The sequence below is a fragment of the Oxyura jamaicensis genome, chromosome 4, assembly GCF_011077185.1.
Source record: "Oxyura jamaicensis isolate SHBP4307 breed ruddy duck chromosome 4, BPBGC_Ojam_1.0, whole genome shotgun sequence".
NCBI classification, from domain to species: Eukaryota; Metazoa; Chordata; class Aves; order Anseriformes; family Anatidae; genus Oxyura; species Oxyura jamaicensis.
This window is the reverse complement of record NC_048896.1, coordinates 93194319-93215365: the sequence shown is the minus strand read 5'-3', so window position 1 is coordinate 93215365 and position 21047 is coordinate 93194319. Positions and strand designations below refer to the sequence as shown.

At 46.0% G+C, this 21047-nt stretch overlaps 1 protein-coding gene across 1 annotated transcript in view; it reads right to left on the bottom strand.

Moving 5' to 3' along the window:
* The window catches only part of ADRA1D (adrenoceptor alpha 1D), a 42082-nt gene extending 26289 nt beyond the window's left edge, over positions 1–15793 (bottom strand). Inside the window, exon 1 of the mRNA XM_035324537.1 lies at positions 14376–15793. Within this exon, the coding sequence (XP_035180428.1) occupies positions 14376–15342 (967 nt within the window). The 5' untranslated portion in view covers positions 15343–15793. The remainder of the gene's footprint in view (positions 1–14375) is intronic.
* Positions 15794–21047: the final 5254 nt, after the last annotated feature.

The window sequence follows — 21047 nt, the reverse complement described above, 5'->3', positions numbered from 1 at the left end:
TGGATGATAAAGGCAAAAGGAAGCCCATTAGGACAGATTAATTTTATCTTGTTCAGTGCAGCAAAACAGAAGCTGTATGGGACACCTATGTGCCAGAAGAGTGAAATCCAAAGAGAGAATAGAAATACTTAAGCAAAAAGGTGAAAAGGTGATATGGTAAAAGAAAAAATGATTACAATGAGGAATGGATATGTCTGTGCTGTAAAAAGTAAATTTTCTTACAGTTGGAAGCAATAAGATCCAGAATGGCATAGGTAACAGAGGCCAGGGACTGGGACATACATGAAGATCAATATTTTTTTTTTTGAATGCAATATAGTGATCTGCATTAAAAGTCTCTGCTTTCACAAGATGGAAACAGCTGCCTGCAGTAAGTACCCATCAGAGCCACGGAAGGGTGCAGACTGGAGGAGAACCAGTGATCAGAAGATGAAGAGCTATGTAGGGAGGAGTGTACCTGAAGGACTGCCTTTGTACTTGTGGAATTGGTGGGCCTGATCACATTTCTGGCCACATGGCTCTCCAAAGTCTCGTCTGAATTCTGCTGTGAGTCAACTAGTTTTGTGTTGAGTGGTAAATGCCTATTTTTGGAGCAAATTATTTTTTGTTCTGTACATTAGGTTGTTAATTTAATCACCCATGGTTTCTCTAAGTACACGCTGATGGGTGTTCAGCAAGACTGCGGAGAGTGAAGAAACAGACCTTTTCCAGCTGAACACGTGGAATCAAACCTGACATGCTGATGGTCACATTCAGTGTAAGCACCCTCCGATGAACACCCTACCCTAGTTTCCTTTAATTCAGCCTCAGACACTGGGAAAATTCTGTTTTCAATGTAAACGCTTTCCCTTCTCTTGTCCTTGCAGCAGGATAATGAAACCGCCCACGTCGCAGTTCCCCTGGCCTTTGGGGGGAAGTTCATGGATCCATCCTGTAGGACAGCAGTGGCCATGCTGCCCGCTGGGGCTGTCAGGGGACACTAATGAAACCCAGGAGGAGCCTGCACATTGTGTGCTCTTTTGTGTGCTTTGGTTCTCACGTCTCAGCATTAGCAGGTGGGAAATGACTAAAAGCTGTGATGGGACAAGTTCTGTATGCAACAGAGAATATCACAGCCTTACTATTCCTGCATGTCCTAAATGGAGAGACTAAACACACCACTGCCAGGTAACCCCGCAATCTCTATTTAAGTTGGCCAGCTGCGTCCTACTTGCCCAAATACCTGCCCAAGTGATGGAGCTTACAGGACAAACAGGGACAGGCCAGCTCAGTAAAGTCCCTTAGATGTTTTTCTTCTCTATCTCTGCCAGTCAGCAAAGATTAAGCCCTTCTTTCAAATAGTTTTTTCTATTTATTTTCTACTAATCCTGCACTGAAACATTAGGTGTGGTTTTTAATGCATGACAGCAATGGAAAGGAAGGCAGCCTGACTCCTCATAGGCCACTCCAAGAGGGAAACAGCAGTCCCCCGTTCATTTTTATTTTCAGGCTTCAGAGTTGATCTATGGGAGGATCCATCTGAGGGGAACATGCTGGCACACCAAGAAAGGGCACAACCTGCACTCCAGTTTATGGGAAACAGCAAGAAATATTTGCCTAGACAGGTTACCAGAGGTACTTTCCACAGGGGTTTCTCTTGAATTTCTTGGGAAATGTCCCACAGGCAATAAAGGGCACTGAGACATCCAGCTCACATGCAGGAACCTACCCGTAAATAGCTATACAAGAAGGCTTTACCTGTGAGTCTGGCCCTAACCCTAATCTCTTTGGTTATTTGCAGACTAGCAATAATTACGTTCCTTGTATATCAGAGAGGCATGGATAGGAATGGAAGCACTGCAAGGAAGCATTCAGGGAAGGGGACTTGGAGGGAGCAGGATGGGCTGGGATGTGATCAGATGCAATGTTAGAAGGTATCTCTCAACATCTACACAGCTATTTCATATCCTTTTGTCTGGGTGCCAGTAAACATCAGTCTGCCTGCAGCACTGGGTACTCTCCTGCCTGCACCATCCCTATGGATCCACCACTGAGAGCTCCTCTGGGCTAGAAGTAATGTTAGATTTATGCGGCACCTGACACAAAAGGGGTTGGACAGTGACTAAAGCCCCTGTGCACTGCTAAGGACCTCGGATAGATCAGCCTTCAGAGACCCAAGGTGCTGTAGCCATGTGCAGTCACTGAAAAAGAGGCACAATGTGATTCCTCCTAAATAACTCTGCTTTGCCAGGGCAGAAGAGAGTGAGAGGTGTAATATTTGGAAAACTCCCCGTGCTGTGCTCCATCCTCCCATCCCTGTGCATGCTCAGCTCTTAGCAAGGATGATACTGAATACGAATGCTGTGACGTGCAGTTGTTTTGTTTTCTTTCCCCAAATCCCCAGCCCGAGTGCAATATCGAGGGAGGCAGACAAGCCTGTGGCAGGCCTTCACAACACATCCTCGCCGCTTTCCAGATAATTCCCGTGGAAGGCACCATGGGAACAGAAATAGCACGTGGCTGGAAAACTTTCCTGGTGCCGTTTGACAAATCTCTCCTAGAGAATTAGGCTTTAAAAGCAGAGAGGTTCAGGAGCTGGCACTGCCTCTGAATCTAGGCCCTCTGCTGTCTGCCCTCAAACTAGGTCAGCGAGCAGCTGGTGGGGTCTCCACTCTTGTGCTGATCATGCCCGTGTACCCTGTGCCTTTCCAAATTACACATCTAAAATCATATTTGGGGTGGATTTGGTCCTCTACCTGGGACTCAGGTGAGGCAGTTCTCACCTAGGGCAAGAAATAGAACCATCACCACCTTTACCAGGTGGCCTAGGGGTCTGAAATTTGCTTAGAGTCCTTGGGTTTGGGGCCAGTGCCCTCAGTGATCCCTATTGTTACCTGTCGGCTGTTTCTCAATGATCTGGGAGGGTGATCCTAGGAGATCCAAAGCTGAAAAACAGCCAAGGAGGAGATGTGGCACCAGCACCCTGTGGCAGTGACCTCCTCCCCTCCCAGTGCCCAGCTCTGGACCAGCCTCCTGCTGCAGGGAGGGTGCTCATCCCTCATCCCTTTCCTGGTCACGTTACCCTACATCCCTCTTGGTTCATTGCCATGGGGAAATATCACCATGCCATGAAGGTGTCCCCATTCCTTACTGTCTCTATACCACCAATCATCCTTTTCTGACTTAAATTATTTTCCCTCTAAAGTTTCTTTCTCTCTTATCTTTCCCCCATCTAAATGATTTCACAAAAGTTATAGAGTTTGTCCATGCTGGATCCAACTCCAGTGCATCCCCTCTAGCACAGGCTGGGGCTACCTTCTTTTGTAGGGGGCTGCCCACTGCCTTTGCATAATTAATCCTTGCATGGGAGAACTTTTGCAGAGCTTTCTTGTGTAATTTTTTCCCCATCATAGACATTTACTGGTGGATTTGCTGCATGGCTCTTATTGGTGCTCTTTCATCGCTTGAGACTTTGTATTGCAAGTTCTCCTTTTATCCAGGAGATCAGGCAAATTAACCCGTGTGATCTGCTCTGGCCATTATCTCACAGGGGGAAATGCAGGCCCCATTAGTGATGCTAAATATACAATCAAACTGCCAAACAGAAGAGGGGCAGGGCTAATTGCAGGCCCCGAACCCAAAAGGCTCCAAGCAGCTCACATCCACATTGCTGAAGGCTGGCTTCTAGGGCAAGTTTGTGCTGGAAAGCCTGGCTGGGGTCAGCACAGTACTCATTCTCTGCTCCTGAACCTCTTTCATTGAGTTTCATAAATGCACCCGCTATTTAACAATGGGAAACGTGGCTTGGAGTTGTCTGGGGCAGAGATTTCTCACTGCAGGAACCCCTCGCAAGTTTATTTGTCTTTTTCCAGCTGGGAAAAAAATAAAAGTTGCATTTCAGGGGCCTTAATGACAGAATTGTGAATTGCTTCACATCGGAAACTTCCTGGGAGGAGGAAATGTCCTCTCTTTAGCAAGTTGGCAGTTGGTTTTCTGCCACCAGACCTGGTGGTTCTCTGGCTCGGCTCCAAATGCATTAGCTAAGGAGCCCTCTTAGAGAAAGGCTATTCATTAGGAGCAGCTAAAAAGCCGGATCCTGTTCCAGCCACTCCAGTAAATCCATCCTTGGGCTAATCGCGCCCATAAATTACGGCGCAGGGAGAAGTACAATCTTCTGTTTTAGCCTGGCAATTTTTATGCAGCTCTGGAACAGAGAAAGCAGGACAGGCAGAAGTAGCTGCTCGGTGTGTTAGCAATACTGGAGAGCTAGGAAATGACTGTAGGTGTGTAAACAGTGCCTCAGTATCCCTAGCCCAAAATGATGATGAACAGTGCTGTCTCCTTCCCTGACGCCATCTGTGCATGTTCCCCTTCTTCCTACTTAGTCCTTTGAACTTTAGAGCTGTCACCACTGGGACAGGCTTGTCCCCAGCATACCTTGTGTGGGAAGAAGTGAATTTTACCTCTGGTGCTCAGGCAGGTTTCCTCGTCAGCCTGGAGAGCAGATGGTCGATGCAACTAATCAATACCCACTGGAGACATTATTTTTCATTGCGGTGGCTGCGAGTTGCGTTGGAGGGAGCACGAGGAAGAGGGTATTTGGGGATGCGTGCTCAGCTGCAGGTAAAAAGGGCTCGGAGATCTCTGGATGGAAAGAGCTCGGAAAGACAAAGACCTCAGAAGGAAGGCCTCATTGCTCACTGTCCCTAATGATATTTTAAAGGAAATATTTACAGCATGTAACAATGGCAATTAACGGCCAAATCGGAAAGCATCTCTCCTGTGAAAGCAGCCAGCTGCTGAACTTTAATACTGAAGCAGTTCCTTATGAATTACCCTTACTTGCACAGCCCCAAACCCTCTCAGCCACAACCAAATGTAGAGCAGGTGGGTGAACAAAAACAAGACCATAAAGGACATTTGGAAACACTCCCGTGGATCTGAGCATTAAGAGTGAGAGGAGACAGTTCTGTCTGGGGGCTCAGCCAGCCCTCTGGATGGGGACCCCTCAGGAGATCTCGAAGCCCTGCACCATGGGGCTGCTGGAGACAAGAAGGGCGCCCAGTCCAGCCTTACCAGAACCTCACTACCTTCACGGCTAGGTCCATAAAGGTAGTTATGTCTTAAAATATTTGGACCTTAAAAATGGCCCAAAATAGCAGTTATGGATGTCCTCAGAAGAGCTCTTCTGGGTTGATGCATGCAATAGATCTGCCTTGATGACAACTCAGGAGGGAGGGAAAGACAATCTTTGGATTATTAGACCATACATAGTTTTGTTTGGTTAGCACATGACAAGGAAAGGAGGCAATTAATGCACAAATTGAGCAGAAAACAACTTTTACAAAGTGTAGCTAGTACCCGGCTTCCCTTGGAAAAGGTCTGCTCAGAGGACAAGTACATGTCATGCCAGAAGCTCTATGCCACCTGTCTTTGTGGGTTCATCTTAAAGAGTAGAAGATGCCGCAGACATGACTCAAAATCCCACTAATTCACATGGAAAGATGATTGCTGAAAATGCAGTGCATAGACCACAGCCTTTGTGACTACCAATTCTGGGCTTCAGCTGCCTTAAAGATGATTTTTTTTTCTCATACAGAGAGCAAATAATTTATTAGATTGTCACGTTCTTTGCTTTAAAATTATGTCCTGTGATAAAAAATTGTTTTATTTAACTCCACTTCTCTAGTGAACTCTGGTTTCCACTGAATACATGAAAGAATAGCTTCTGAACACTTTCTAGTGTATCCTAGATAATAAAACTTCTAAATGAATACTACTAAAGTTGCAAAGACTAAAAGGATAGACAAAGTTAAAGTGAAAATTACATTTGAAGAACTTCTTACACTTAAAGAGTTTAATATCAGGATCATGCTCTATTGTCTCTGCAGTGTCCCTGCCAAGACAAGTGCAAGGAAAACTGGGTGCTTGATTGAGTGATAGCCGAACAGAGCTGTTCACTGTCTCCTCATGGGTCAGTACATGGCTCTAGACTTGGCAACATCACCCTGCTCAGCCCTGCTCTGAGGACAGAATTATTTGTTTACTTGTGGATGTCTGAAAGAACTTATCTCACTGAGGGGACAAATATTTTGCAAACATATATATTTTTCTTAGCATAAATATCTTCCTTTTTCCAACTCTCTGAGAATAGAAGGCTGCTTTAGAACTATTTAACCATCCTATCTACAAAGCAGTGCCAAAATATGCCTGTATTTTGGGTGTGGGGTCCTCAGCCCTTGGCATTACAGGGCCCATCATACCCTTAAAGCATAATACCCGTCAGATTCAGGTCCAGCTGAAAGTGTCAGACTTTGGCAAATCTGGTCCCTTATTTGCTTTTACAGTGAGATTCATCTTGTCTAGTTCAGATACGTGCACCTCAGAGCTGGTGGTCTTTGGTAACCCTGAGGAGGCACTGGTGTTTTTGGGCTGTAACTGGTTTAAATGGCAGCATTAGGACAAGATGAACTGCAGCCTCAAGAAACTTCTTTTTCATTTTTGGTTATGTGGAAAGCTGAAGAGCAGTTGGCTGAGGACCATCTACTGTTGGCATCCAAAGCCAGGGACTGACGTGACATTGGGAATGGGCAGTGCAGGAGACTGCAGAGAAGCTGAATTCCCCACCGGACCCCATCAGGTCCTTCCTCTTAAAAGTTCCTACCCAGCAAGTTCCAGTCTTGCCAAAATGCTCTTCCCTGCCAACATCTCAGGAACATGCTTTCTTCTAGCTGTGTTTAGCTTCATAGAAACTAGATATAGATATAGAAACTAGATATAGATATTGGGCCGGTTTTGCCTTATTCCTGTCCTGTCGTGACATTAAGCACCCCCTGACCCCGACAGAGTAAAATATCAAGTTTCTGTTGTGACAACTCGTACTGCTAGAGCTTTTTAAACTTGCGGCTGTCCTTGTAACACTTCTTACAGGATCTGAACACTGTGTTTTTTCCTGTCATCTTTCTCAGATATGGTTATCTCATTTTGCATCAGATTTGGCAGAACAAATTCAGCCTGTTACAAAGACATGGAATGAAAATCTTAACCTAATAAATAATATTTGGCACCAGAAAGCGGGACTTTATTCCAGAATGGTCTAGTAACCTTAGGAGGTACTATCAGCCCTGCCTAGAATATAGCACAATAATCCTATCAGGTAAAAATCTTGATTGATTGATCAGAAGATAATTTGGGTTGTTTCCCAAGGAAATACTTTCATTTTCTGAAGAGCCTTTAGCAGAAATGATGTAGATATTCACTAAAGTGAGCACACCTCTAATTAAAGCGTACAGGTAGTACGAAGCTTTTACAGTGCTACTTCCTAACATGACACAGTTGCTAGTACCTAGTTAATGCTGTTTGCTGTGGCAAACCCAATTAAAAACAAGCTGATTGCAGGAGCTTAAGAAACTGCCTTGCATGATCATACCAAAGAGCATCCCCACCCATTCAATCTTTGTTACATCCCATTAACCAGATTATCAGAATTAATGAGTAAATATTTATCCAAATATGAATTAATGCAGATAGATCAGGGTAATTAAGAGCTCCTTCCTGTAATATCCAGGACAAAGTTTTTTTTGTGTGTGCAAACATAATAAAACCTTCAGATGCAGCTTAATATAGATGCATTTAATATTATATTGCATATTTTCGTATTAGTTCCAAAATTCCCATTGAGAGATTTTATAACATCTTGCCCACTGAATTATAGTAGTTTTAAATTTTTCAACATCTCTTTTTTTTTTTTTTTTTTTTTTTTTTTTTCCTGTTTGTGGTACGTCTATTATAGCAACTGCCTCCGGATGCGTCAAGACTCAGTGATATAAAAACAGACGTTTGGCTTTAAATAGTTTTATTTGGTGGAACAGTGGGTGGAATGGAAGCAGAGTTATCCTGTATATAGGTCATGGGAGATCTAGGTCCTGTTCCCAGTCCCTTCACTGAGTCACCACGCTACTTTGGCCAAGCAGAGGAAGAGCATATGTTCAAACTTGGGTGCCCAAATTGCAATTTGAGGTCCTGATCACTGCATCTCTTGTAACAAGGCAGACAATAAAAGCTGTATTACAGCCCTCCGTCTCTGACTTTTGACATAGGGCAATGGATAAGAAGGGAACCATGCACTCAGCTGGGCTCTAAATAATCATTTTTTGCCACCTATTTCCAAACACGTGTAGACTATTTCCCTCCTAGACCCTTCTGCAGGATCCCAACACGTTCTCCCTGGAGGGGAACCCAGCTCACAGTCTGCTTTTCCATTGTATTATCTTTAGATAGACACAGTCAATGTGGATCACTCATAACCCTGTGCCTGGGCTATTCCTCCAGTGCTCTCCCAGTGGGCTGCACTTACCCCGACTCTCTCATGTGTCCCTGGGCCTTGCCAACCCCATGCATCCCGGCTATTGTGCCCTACAAATGACATTTTGGTAGGCTGCAACAAATCCCTAAAGTTATTGCTGACACTCTGAACTGGGGAAAAAAAAAAGGCAGAAATCAAATTTTCTTACTGATTAAACACTAGTATACTTTTTCAGGGAAAACAATGGTTTTTCCCTCATTACAATGCTTTAAGAGCAGGTCAGGAATGGTTTGGGGCCAAGTGATCTTTCTTGGAGAAAGGGAGGTGGGCTGGAAGATCCATCCATTCCCCATGATTTAGCTATTCTAATTTTCTATGAACCCATTTGATGGAAACATCCTGTGGTGGAAAGCAGATGAGAAGAATTTTGCCTCTTGGTTCAATAATGTCAAGTAAATCAAACTGGAGCCTTCCACCAAAGAGCTTTTGAGACTCTGGGTCTGTGCCTTTGCTGGCATTTTTAAGGAATATATGGTTCCCGTGGATCAGGTCAACGGGGAACACTTGACAGATGGAAGAGTTCATTGCCATTGCTTCCAGTTTGAATTCAGGCTTTGATTCCAGTTCAACCCAATATTCAGTCAAAAATCCTTCTTCAGGCCATAGGGGATTATCCCAAAGTAGTTGTACATTGCTTTTTCCGTGCCAATACTACCACTTTCACCATGACTCAGAAAATTTCAGGAGATACAAGAGACTACCCTGAGCAGCAAAGTATTTGAATGGTGTATCTTTCACCCTCCTCTTAAATCCCACTTTTGATCGGGTCCTAATGTGCACAATAAAATTAAAGGAGTTTGGTGTTAAGAGGAATTGTGTCTTGTGGTGGGTTTTTAGGGAGTATTTTCTGGGGTCTAACAAAGGGCAGAGCTCACTCTGCAGTCTTCCTTCAGTGGGGAAGAGTAAGTTCCCACTCATTTGCCTATCTGCCCATTTTTATGAAACTTGTAGGAATTCGATATATTGGAGACCTTTAGCACTTTCTTGAAAGCAATTGAGATTGATGAAAGAGTTTAACAGATGTTGGGAAAGGGCTTGCATGCACACAGGCAAAGAGCAATGACATAAGCCCTTGTTCCCTTAGGAAAACATGGCAAATTCTCTTCTACCAGAATAGAATTAGATTCTCCTACCACAAAACACTTGGTCTCATCTGAAATGTGCCTCTACATACATTGCCCTCCCCATCATTCATTTTACAAATGACGGTTTCCAAAGTCTGAGCAATGCTATGTCTCTGTGAGCCCATCTTCTGCAGAATGTTTTGTGAAAGGACTTCTTCTGACCTGTGAAAAATTGTATCTACAAAAATAATTTTGTTTTGGCTTGAAAAAGACCTTTCTTAACCTGGTTTGTGTAGCAGCTGCCTTTCCTTCAGGATGCAAGGAAAAAAAAAACACAGGACATTATTTTTTAAAATAATAACTGGAAATAAGCACCAGCCTCCACTGCAGACATGGGCTAGTCACTGCCCCAAGGCAAACATAAGAGCTCGTAGTGAGGGACTCTTGAGACCTTCCTTGTCTGGGTAACTGCTGCTAGTTGGGGACAGGATGGAGGGAACCTTGGCTTGTGGACTTCATCCTTGCATGGTACCAGCTGTGGGTGTTGCTGTGCCTCTCACCCCAGACTGGGTTTCTGACCAAATCTGAAGGATAGCAAATATGGGAGCCCACCAGACAGGACTACACTTGTTAAAAACCAAGAGCCATGGAGGGATGTAAATCACTATCCTGGGTAGTGGCACGTACACCCCGAGGGATAGATTTTCCTCTTGGATGCTGCTGGCGTAATGATGAAGAGGGGCTTTGCCTCCATTCCTCAGGTGGTCCCCTCTGGGGCCCCACACCCTCTTGCATGCTCCCTGGGAACTGAAAATTGGATGGGGAGCAGGGCTCCATCCCTCCTCCTATTCTTACCTCCTCTTGCATCAGCTTGGAGAAAGAAGATAACTATTAAGAGGTGTTGTAGAGAGGGTTCTGGTTCCTTGGCCCATTGCATAAATGTTTACTGAAAGGACAAATTCAGCCTCTAACATTTAGCAGGGTTTTCCATTAGCAGAAGAGCCGGTGAAGCTCCTATGGCCGTGCTTCTTAAAGGAGAAATCAAGTGTAGATTCTCCAGTGTCTAATAAAACACTGACCTGACACAGGGTTGAGCTTCTCCTCACCTGGCTATCATGCTTCCATTGGACTTAAAAAAATCCAGTCTAGGCTGCCTCTTACATCTTTACAAGTACCTGCAGTGTAGACACTGTCAGCCAGTTAGTTGTCCCTAGAGGGTACTTTTGTACCCTCTTCCTCTCAAGAGGCAAATTAACATTACAATTCATCTTGTCCTACGGAAGATGTCCAAAATAGGTCAGGTGGGTCACACTTTCAGGTGCCTCCCTCGGAGAGATAAATGGGGCTTTGGATGAATAAGTCTGATTGACCTTGTATTGGTGTTAACGTTGCTCCAAAAGGGTGCTGGACCTTCCGAGGACACTTCCAACCAGCATCTCCATGATGTTATGGCTAGCTGAGATGGAGGCACTGATGCCTGAGACACTCAAATTGAGATTAATTTTATAATAAAAAATACCCTTAAACACCTGGCCAAACATCTTTGGGAAGCCTCATGGTGTTCTCCTGATGGGTCTTTGCTAAGCAAAGAGGAACCCTGGCAAAAAACACACCTCCACCAAGCAGCACCCCAGGTAAACCAGATTAGCAGAGGTCTACTGAACACCCTGCAAAAGACACAGCCCATTAGGGTTGTCCTGTAATTAGGATTTCATCTTTTGTTGAACAACCGGATGCTTAAAGAGTCTCATTAGCTACACAAACTGTTAATTGTGCTAAAACTCCTGGAGATGGCATCTTATGCTTGGAGACACATATCCTAAACCCAAAAGCGAGCTGAATTATGCAGCTGATAAACAGCCTGTGGAAGTATTTGTTAATTTGAACTGATTTAAAGAAGCATGCTTGCAGATTATTCCTGCACAAAGAAAAGACTGACAACACTCGGTGCATCCATACATCCTGTGGTCCTGCTCTTTATTTTTTTTTTAGTGATTTCAGCTTCTCAGTGCAGATGCGATAAGTATTCCTTTTGTGTAACCGAAGTGGAAGCTATTCTGCAGAAAGAGGCACAGATGTGTGCAGGCTGACGCCGACACCGGGTGACAGAGCCAGTGCCGACGCTCTGATTGCTAAGTCCACGCAAAGCAGAGCGGGCAGCCTTTTTCTTTTCAGTTGACAAATTTGCTTATCCCTAAAAAGCATATTCAGGCAACAGGCAGTCAGCAGGATAAGTCCGTCACTGACAACTTCTTGCAAATTCATGACAAATAGAATGAACAAGAAAGTCAAAACATTTCATTTTGATATTTTCAGAATAAAATAGATCACATTCATTTCATTTTAATGTGACAGCTCATTTTGAAATATGGCTGAGAGTACTCATTTTTAATAAACACTTATTCACCCTTTTCTTAAACTGAGACAATACGTTTCACTTCAATCGAAAGTGATTTTTGTTTCCAACCAGTGTTTCACTTCCATTAAAAATATTTATCAATACTATTTCCAGTAGACCCTAAATACTTTCTTACAAGTTAGTCTAACCAGCAAATAAAAAGGCTGGTCTACAGAACCATTTGCAATCTTCTTTCCAAAGAGAATTGGTCCCAGCATATTTCAGTTTATGGATTTGCAGTAAACTTTACTGGTTTCACTCAGTTTCAGACCCGTCTCATGAGCTGTAAAATCAGAGATTAAACCTTACAGAAGTTTCTGTTCTCCTCCTAGATAGCAATAAATGATTCTCACGTTTGAATAGGAAATTGTAATTAATAAAAGGGAAGTGAAATCAGAGGCAGCATATTTTTTAGTCACAAAATAAATGAACTTTTGCTGTGTTTATATTATATGTATAATAAAGTAGGAAGTAAAGATCAAAGCCATGTTTATAGAGAACTTGGCAAGCTGCACACTTGGAGGAAGCAAATGGGTTCACGGGAGGTACTTAAAGAATGAAGTTTGGATTTTTCGCTGGTGTAAATCATAATTTTCCTTTGACATAAGTGCAACAGTAGTGATTTACATCAGTGCAGGGGCTAGTTCAGTGGCTTCAAGGGGGGACAGATGAGGTTAAATATATATATATATATATATATATATATTTTTCTATGGAAAAGTATTTGCCTGGTGTCTCCATTTACAAGTACTAGAAATAATTCAGAGGACTAGGATCCCCTGACTCCCAGCTTCATTAGCTGCAAGGTATAAGTCAGGAATGAGGTTTGGAGCTGGTTCCTGCAAAATTGCTCAGCCTAGGAGGCAAGTGCCTGGGGCTGCCCCGAGAGCTCAGCCTTCAGCATGGCATCTCCACAAACCCCACACTTCCAAAGCTCTCTGCAGGCTACAAAAACCTCCCAATGCACACGAATGATGAAAGGGAAACTGAGGCACGATCAGATGGGATTAGTAACCTTGGGTCTTGTAACAGGAGAAGCTCACCACAGCCCTGTTGCTCCCTGCCTGAGTTAAACCACAACCTCCTTGCTTGCACAGGACAAAAACCCTTAAAAGAGCTGACATAAACTCTCCAGCCACCATGCTCAGCCAGAGAGCCCGAAGGAAAGAGATGCAAGAAGGTACATCAGCATGGGGAGACCAGATACATGACCCACCACCCCAGGGACACCTCAGCATCTGAGGCAGCACTGGTGCTGGTGAATTATCCTTCCAGAGGGCAGGATGGTGCTGAGCAGGCTCAGCAAGGTGTCTAACAGCCCTGGGCTCCAGCTGCCCCTGGGGACGGAGGTCTAGGGCTGGAGGGAGATCCAAAGCTTGGTGGGGTGAAATTAGTCTTTTGTTCCCCATGCTCTGTTGTTATTGACTTCACTCAAGCAAGAGGGTTTGAAATATCTGAGAAAAAGTGCAGAACCAGCTGCAGTGCCTCCCTGGTGGTTGGTGTACTTGGACATAGAAGTGTGGTGGGCTGTGGGACATGCGGATCCCACCCTGCAGATGGTGTCACAGACCTCCCTGCTTTGTGCAAAGACAATCACCTGCATTATAAAATTATTTTCACACCTTTTCCCTTCTCCCCTGGTTTAGCTACATCACTCCAGAGGGTTAATCTGATGACTGTCATTATATGAGATGGTAATGAAGAGCTCTGTGTTCCCTGCACTTTTTGAGCCATGAGTAGCTCGGGTGCTGGAGGGGGGACATTGCCTTGTGTATCACGTTCCCTTCCCGCTGTGCCTGCTTAGCTTTCTCTGCACACTGAGGACTACATCCTTCTCACTCGGGCAAACCGGTGCGCTGGGGGAGAGCTTGCTAAAACTTTAGAGCACAACCTGGCAGACAGCCCCAAATGAGCACCCATGGCACGAGCACCTTATCAGGGTCAGGAGCTGAGGACACAACTCCCACAGGAGGAGGAACAGCTCTGGGACATCACCAGGACCCTTTAAGACCTGGTCCTGCTCCAGGTCCCAACACAACATCAGCATCCTGGAAAGTCAGCAGGGCTTATACTTCAGCCTCTGACAGTTTTTAGAGGGGTTTAACCTCCCTTATCTCCAACATAATCACAGCAGGGGTGAGAGCCCTGGGCACACAGAGGCAGACCCAGGTGCCCTCCCCAAAACTGTGAGGATGGGAGGCCAGGGCCAGGGACTGCAATGCTGTTTGGAGACCTCTGTGCTGTAATTACAGCCCGTTTGAAACAGAGCAGTTTCCTGCCTCCCCAGCCCGAACTTCATTAATTAAAGTGCTGAATGCAGAATAAATTCATTAAACCAATCTTTTTTGTTGCTATTTTATTCATTGGCTGCTTGCTTTGATTGATTATGTGACTCTGATTAATAAATATTGAACGAGCATTAATTAATTGAATTCATTCATTGCTGGTTTCTCCACCTATCCATTACCTATCCCTCACCTCCACGCGTGAGTCGTGTCCTGAAAGGTGTCCCAAGGATCAGGTCCCTGGGGCTCTGCCACAGGGCTGGGCTGGGGATAGGATCACTTACCAAAAGGCAGGACGAAGAAGAAGGGGAACCAGCAGAGGATGAAAACGCCCACGACGATGGCGAGAGTCTTGGCCGCCTTTTTCTCGCGGGAGAACTTGAGGAGCCGCACAGAGAGGGAGCTCCTGAAGTTGTGCCCCTTGCTCCGGGTGCTGGAGAGAGGCTCCTCCAGCACACTGCGGCAGTGGATGCGCAGCACCACCTCCATGGATTTATTCCTCTCCTTCTTGACCCCTGCCTCCAAGCTCCGGGTTGTCCGCCTGGCCACCACGTAGATCCTGAAGTACATCACCAGGATGACCATGAGGGGCAGGTAGAAGGAGAAAAGAGAGGAGAAGAGGGCATAGCCTGGCTCTTCTGTGATGCTACAGATGCTCTCATCCGGTGGTGGCGGCTCCTTCCAGCCCAGCAGCGGCCCGATGGAGATGACCATGGAGGAGAGCCACACCACCACGAGGATGATCCCCGCCTTCCTCTCCGTCATGATGGTGGGGTACTTGAGTGAGTACTTGACCCCGATGTACCTGTCCACGGAGATGATGCAGAGGCTCATGATGGAGGCAGAGCAGCACAGCACGTCCACCGCTGCCCAGATGTTGCAGAAGATGCGGCCGAACACCCAGAAGCCCAGCACCTCCAGGGTGGCCGAGAAGGGCAGCACGGTGGTGCTGAGCAGCAGGTCGGCGATGGCCAGGTTGACGATGAAGTAGTTGGTGACCGTCTGCAGGTGCCGGTTGCAAGCCACCGAGAGGATGACCAGGATGTTCCCCACGATGGCCGAGAGGATGAAGGCGGCCAGGAAGACCCCGACGCCCACCGCCTGCACGTCCAAGGCGAAAGGCAGCGTGGTGCCGTTGCCCTGGGGGGGGTCCTCACCTTGCAGCCCCCAGGACCGGTTGGCACCGCTCTGGCTGCCCTGCTCCGTCCTGTTCCCACTCAAGCTGCCATTGCTCAGCTCAGCGAAAGTCATTGTAGAAAAGGTCCGGGCTCCATGGAGGGCGAGGAGAAAGCGATGCCGAGGCGCAGCCCCCCCGGCATGATCCCCAAGGCCCCCTCCAAGACTCGCTCACCCCCCTCCCATAAAAAAAAAAAAAAAAAAAAAAAAAAACAAAATTTTGGGGGAAAATCCCACCCCCCCCCCCCCAAAGGCGGGATGCTGGAGGGATGGAGGCTCAGCTCCGAGCCCCCAGCCCTCTTCAAGCCAGGTGGTAGCGCTGCCCCCCTCCCCGGTGGAGCCCTCCGGGGGGGGCAGCGAGGACGGGCCCCCCCCGCTGCCCTCGCATGCTCCGGGGCTGCGCTGGGGGAGCGGGCGGCAGCGTTCGGCGGCTCCGTTCGCCTCCCCGGGAGGGCTCCGGGAGGGGCGAGGGGAGGGATGGAGGGGTAAGGGGTGGGCCGGCCCGGGGGTGTCAGGTGGAGGAGGAGGAGGAGGAGGAGGAGGAGGAGGAGGAGGAAGAGGAGGAGGAGGAGGAAGAGGAGGAGGAGAAGGGGACGGGACGAAGCGAGCCCTGGGGCAGGGCGAAGCCGGCTGCAGTGTCGGGAGCTTGCAGAGGACGGAGGGGGGAAGAGAGATGTTTTTTTTTTGGGGGGGGGGGCAGGGACCCACTCGGGGGGATCGGGCACCCCCTGGGGGTGCAGGCAGCAATGGGGGGCAAGCACCCCAGCGAGGGGGGCAGGCACCCGGGAGCCCCCGTCCCGCCGACCGCCGCCGCCAGGGAGCAGCAGAACGCAGGGTTTGCCCGGGGAACCGGTGGGTGCCCCCCCGGGGGTCCCTTTTTTTTGTGAGGGGGACAAAGTTTGTGGGATTTGGGGGAGAGGAGGGTCTGAACCTTCTCGCTGGAGACCCGCAGCCGCAGCCCCGGGCTTCTACGCCCCACCAGGGGGCTGCCCTGCAAGGCTGGAGAGCCCCTTTTATGCCCACCAGCCTTGCAGGGCGTCCAGCGAGCATCCTTGCTGTGCCAACCCCGGGCTTCCCATCCCACTTCCCAGCACCCTGCTCGCTTTGTGAGCATGGGCTGCCCCTCACCAGTCCCTCGGAAAAGCAGAGGGGATGATCAGTGCCTTGTGTTCAGCAACAGTGTGTGGTCGGCATCTCCCTGTCTGCAACTTAACCCTCTTGCAAGACTTTGGAAAGGCAGTGTGTGATTAAAACATATAGGCACATATTTCTGGGTAATTTAAACCTTTATTATTTTATTTTATTTTATTTTATTTTATTTTATTTTATTTTATTTTATTTTATTTTATTTTATTTTATTTTATTTTTTTCCCACTGATAAAGGCAGATCCTGTTTACACTGATTTCCTCCCAGTGACCCCCCTCTTCTGCCTCCATACATTGTGATGGGGACTGACCCCAGGGCTGAATAGGGGCTCAGCTGTTTTCTACTGTACACAGGAAATATTTCCTTGGAGTGTGTTTATCCATGATTTTTCAACTTTTCTTTCTTAAAAAGAAAAAAAAAAAGGAAAAAAAGGCTTTAAAGTGCAGTCCAAGTACACGCTGAGATGATTTAACTATTGCTCTAACAGAGCAGAGGAGCTTTGTTAATTCACTGGATATGAGAATGAACAACAAAAAATAATACTACATATATTTCTTTATTTTCTTTGACAATCATTGCAGGAAATGACACATTTTTGATCTTCCTCATTTCTTCCATGCACTTTTCTGTCCCTTATGATTTCACCCTTCTTCCTAGAGCTGGGTTTTTGACCCTGCTGGGAACAGGCGAAGTAAAATAAATGGAAAATACAAGCAATCGGGAACAATTACTGTACAAGGAGAATGTTCAGAAGGATAGTTTTGCTGTTTGCTTTTTTTTTTTTTTTTAAAAAAAAAAAGAAAAATAAAAAAGATTTTTAAAAAATGAAAATTAAAAGAAAAAAAAGAAGAGCCCAAACACCCAGCACTCGAGGTCAAATTACTCATTTTCCTTATGTTTTGATGAAAACATGTCAACCAGCAAAATGAAGTATTGTTTCTTACTGGGGTGCTAAACTCAGCATGGGATGATCTCAACCCATGGAATTTTGATGCTGTATCTCTGTGGCTACACAGATTGATGTCTAGATAAATATATCTCATCTAATCTCTGTGGCACACAGAGATAAAGAAAATGTGCATTTCTTCGAAGTTAAGGCTGGACTTCTCATGTAAAGCAGGACTTAAACCACCTTTTTGGTTGGAAAAGAATGTTTTTTTCCCAGATGACTGGACAGCAAATGCTGTAAGGGTGAAGATTTCATCTGCCCTGCATCTTGCCCTCCTGGATGAGCTGTGCTCCTCTCCTGCTCCTGCTGCTCTCAGGCAGCCAAAGAAAGCTTGCCCATGTTGCTGAGAACCTGGAGCTGGCCAGGACCACAGGGTTTGAAAGGGATGTAGGGAGGGGAAGGCTGAACTGAAGCAGTGCTTTTTGGACAGGATATATGGGGCCACCTCATGTGCTCTTTGGGGCTGAACCCAGCCATGCCCAAAGCCTCTGGTGTTGCTCTGATGCCTTTCCATTCCCAAGAAGGGAGGGCACGTTGTGTGCCATCACCGCAGCTCAGCTAACGAGCATCAACTCATTAAGATCCAGTTACCTCATTCCTTTCCATCTGTCTCATTTCAGCCTGAGTTGGGGCTATTAGAGTTAACTTACGCTAATGAGGAACAGGTTTATGCTGACGCACTTGAACCCAAATCAGAGTGTCTGTGTAGGGCTGCATGGAGGAACTGAAGTACCCAAAGTGAACAGGCACTGACCTTCAAGACCATGGGGCCAGGATGATCTGCTGGGTTGGAGCTGAAGGAGGTGCAACTTTTTCCTCCCTCTTTTTTGCCCTCCCGCTAGGGCCAAGCTTACCCTAGGACTTAAATTTTGGGCATGTATAGCTCTGGGTAGTGGTGTGCACAGGGCTTTTTATGTAAAAGACAGACTTCCCAACCCCATGAACCCGAGGTAGCATTCATCACAGTACCCATTATGCCTGAGTCTTGAAAAGGGAAGGTGATTTGTCAGTGCTAGAGACAACTGCTTAAAGCATTTGGGTCCACATTTGCGTGTAGTCCAGATTTATACAGGCAGAGCCGTGCCCTCAGTGAACCTTTCCTCTGCAAAGGGAGATCAGCTGCGGTGCAGCTGCCTGCAGCATCCCCTGGGTCCAGAGCTGGGAGAGAGGGATCCTGTTTGCATCGTGCTGAAGTGATGGTATTCAGGTGACTGTGAGAATGAGATTTCTTTGCCATGGCTGGAAATTCAATAGTCCTCTGGGAAACAGGGTTTGGTCTTTGCTGTGTGTCCCTCTGAGTCTGTGTCCAGCTGGAGGCTGGTTGGCTCTGCTGGCTTCTCTGTCCATCTGACCCCATGTCTTCAAATGTAATAAAAAATGGGCTAAAAGTGATTGTGAGCAATGATTCAAACTTGTACTGCTGTCTTGTTTAAAAGAAAAAAAAATATCCTAAAATTCACAGCCCATCTCTCGTGGCATTGTTGAAATTTAATTTAAGCACGGTAAAAATCAGGCTACACCTTGAATGTTTATGTCTTAATTAATGAGGCAAGGAGGATAAGGACAGGAAATAGCTTTTATTAGCTGTCTGATAAAGGTAGAGAAAAGAAAATCAGACAACCCTTTCCCTGAACCATCCTGACCAGTGTCACATCAATACTATTACCATATTTACTGCATTTGCTAGTGCTCTTCTCTGTCTGTGTGAATGCCTCTGGTTTGTTACTGTTGCTTGTTTGCTTTGTGTGTGTGTGTGTGTGTGTGTGTGTGTGTGTGTTTTTACCCTTTTGTTTTTCTTCTGCAGTTCTGGTGGCCACCAGTGGTCCCCAGACCACAGGTGGGAGGGACAATGGCTCACCCCCCCATACTGCAGATGGATTTCCTTCTTCCACATCCACCCATCACTGTGACTTTCTCCTCCCGTGGTGCCCCTTACTGCCTCCCTATCCTCTCCATTAGAGCCTCCCCTGGTCTTCGCTAAACTTTCTTTGCTGCTATTTCAAGTCTTGCTGCCTGCTGACATGGAGAGTGATTTATTATCTTCCTCTTCTGGGTTTTAATTTAACTTTTGGGCAACTGAATAGAAAAAAGTAAAATAAAGGGAAAAATAGAAAAAAAAAAAAAAGAAAGGAAAGGAAAAGGGTAACCAAGCACATTATTAACTCCTTTTTTTTTTTTTTTTTTTTTATTTTCTGGTCACCCACTTAGTGCAATGAGGATGCTTGTACTGAGCATGGCTGTAGTGGATGGTGATGACCCTCAGAGGCAGAAATGACTTTGGGTTCCTGGGTGTGCGGGCAATCCTTCACCCAAAATCTCAGACAGAGGCTAATACAGTGGACAGAAGCCAAGGAAAGAGGCCAGGCTGTTCAGTGTCAGGAGAAAAGCTCTGAATGCCATGCTAAGGCAGGTAGGATGGGTAGATAGAATAAACAGATAAGTGTGGCTTTAAAAGCTGGTTGGAAATGTTTGTTATTTCAGTGGAAATGTTGATGTGTTCAAAATAAAGCATTCCTTGGGGATGTTCTCTTTTGCCTTTTGCTCTTTTAAGAGACATATAATAAAACTCTTTAATACTGAGAAGAACATTTCAGATTTGCATTTCAAACCTTTTTTTTTTTTTTTTTTATTTTTTTTGGGGGGGGGGGGGGGGGAGGAGGAATGAGCAAAATGTAAGGCCAGTTACTTCAGAGATGGCCAACAGAAGTAAAAATTAACAGAAGAATTGCTAATGACCAATTTTAAAATAACAGTTGATGTATAGGAAAAAAATAAATAATAGCATAAAGATAAATCAAAGAAGAACTAAATATATAAATAAAAATGCTTCAAAAGGTCAAAATTGCAATGAAAGGTTTCTCTGTTATGACAGAAAAATATTTTTGTTGGCAGTTTGTTTCCCTTCCCCCAAATGTCAGCATTTGTTTGCCATTGCTATAGTTTTTTCCAAGCAGTGAGAATTTCAGACCTTCAGCTGCCCCACGTGGCAGGTATGGTAAAAACCCCGAACCCAACCCCCCCTGAATTACAGAAGCCTTCCTCCCATGGCTGATTTTTGCTTATAAATAAAAGTCCTAAGAAGCAGCTTTTCAAAAAGGATGCCAAAATAGGACTTGGCCCACACGTAGAAGTTTTCATGATGTTATTCCACCCCAGCAACCATTAGATAACTGTAAGACTTGGTAAAGTCCTTGTCCCAAGAACTGCTGTTAAAGTAAACGAGGAATGCAGGAGATGGATGGAGAAATGGGGAGCACTAGAGGGGGAGGAGTGTTAGCAAAGAGGATCCGAGGTGTTGGCTTGAGGACTTCCCTGTGGTAATCAGGAGCAGGGGACACTTGTGGTGTGTGGGACTATCTGGCACATGGTGTCTAACATGTGATGGCACCTTGGAGCCTCGTCCTGCCACAGACCTGTTCGTGTGTCCACCTGGGCACAAGGGCACAGATGTGGCCAAACGGGACAGCGGGGATGGGGAAGGAGGAAGATGGTGTGAAAGAGAGAAGAACCTGGGGCAGAGGGTGGCATGGGATGGTCATGGGGTTGCTCTGTCACTGCAGACAGCTGAGCTGACCTGTGTGTGCTAGTCCAGGCCAGGAGTGTGCTTTGGAAGCAAGACAGTGATCTTGGTTTCATTAAAGCACCAAACCTCTTGGCAATTCAGTTTGCATGATGAATGTATAT